The sequence below is a fragment of the Gregarina niphandrodes genome, assembly GCF_000223845.1.
Source record: "Gregarina niphandrodes unplaced genomic scaffold scaffold00005, whole genome shotgun sequence".
NCBI classification, from domain to species: Eukaryota; Apicomplexa; class Conoidasida; order Eugregarinorida; family Gregarinidae; genus Gregarina; species Gregarina niphandrodes.
The window spans coordinates 320,941-321,676 of NW_011645776.1; the positions used below are offsets into that span (position 1 = coordinate 320,941).

General features: G+C 53.7%; 1 protein-coding gene across 1 annotated transcript; it reads left to right on the plus strand.

Annotated features, from left to right (window-relative positions):
- Positions 1–126: 126 nt before the first annotated feature.
- Positions 127–579, plus strand: GNI_040180 (putative mannose-P-dolichol utilization defect protein 1; the record flags this gene model as incomplete). The annotated part of the gene is made up of 1 exon (XM_011131127.1): positions 127–579. One exon carries the CDS (start codon positions 127–129, stop codon positions 577–579), a length of 453 nt encoding a protein of 150 aa, XP_011129429.1.
- Positions 580–736: the final 157 nt, after the last annotated feature.

The window sequence follows — 736 nt, forward strand, 5'->3', positions numbered from 1 at the left end:
CCCCCCCGCTATCCTCAATTCCTGCTTGCCCCAGTTCCCGGCCGCCGGGTCATACCTCGAATTCTGTCTTAGGTTTTTTCCACTGGTGTCTACTGTGCCTACAACTACCTGTTGAGGTTCCCGTTCATGACATGGGGCGATGCGCTCTTTGCGGACATTGAGTACTGTGTGATCGTGGCATTGATTTGGCGATATCATCGTGGTGCGGTACCAGAGTCTACGGCGAACTTGCGGAAATTATCATTGGCGGCATTCTTAACTTTACTGATTCTAACGTTGACCCGCAAGTGTCCAAGCTGGCTGCTGACGCTTTTTGGGGTGGCACCAATGCCTATGGTAGTGATGGGTCGAGTGCCACAGATTCTGTGCAACTTCCGCAACAAGAGCGCGGGACAACTCTCTCTGCCCAGTCTGGTGATGCAATGCGGCGGCAACTTCGCCCGTATCATCTCGACCTTGTGCCTAGTACCAGACGCTCTAGTACTCGCCTCCCACTCTATCGCTTTCCTGTTCAATCTTGCCCCACTTCTGCAACTGGTCTACTATGATGTTTACAAAGCTCCCAAAAAAGTTGAATAATGAACGTACGCCAGTTGGACCAACCGCCAGTTGCACCAACCGCCAGTTGGACCAACCGCCAGTTGCACTAACCGCCAGTTGCACCAACCGCCAGTTGCACTAACCGCCAGTTGGACCAACCGCCAGTTGCACTAACCGCCAGTTCGCACCAACCGCC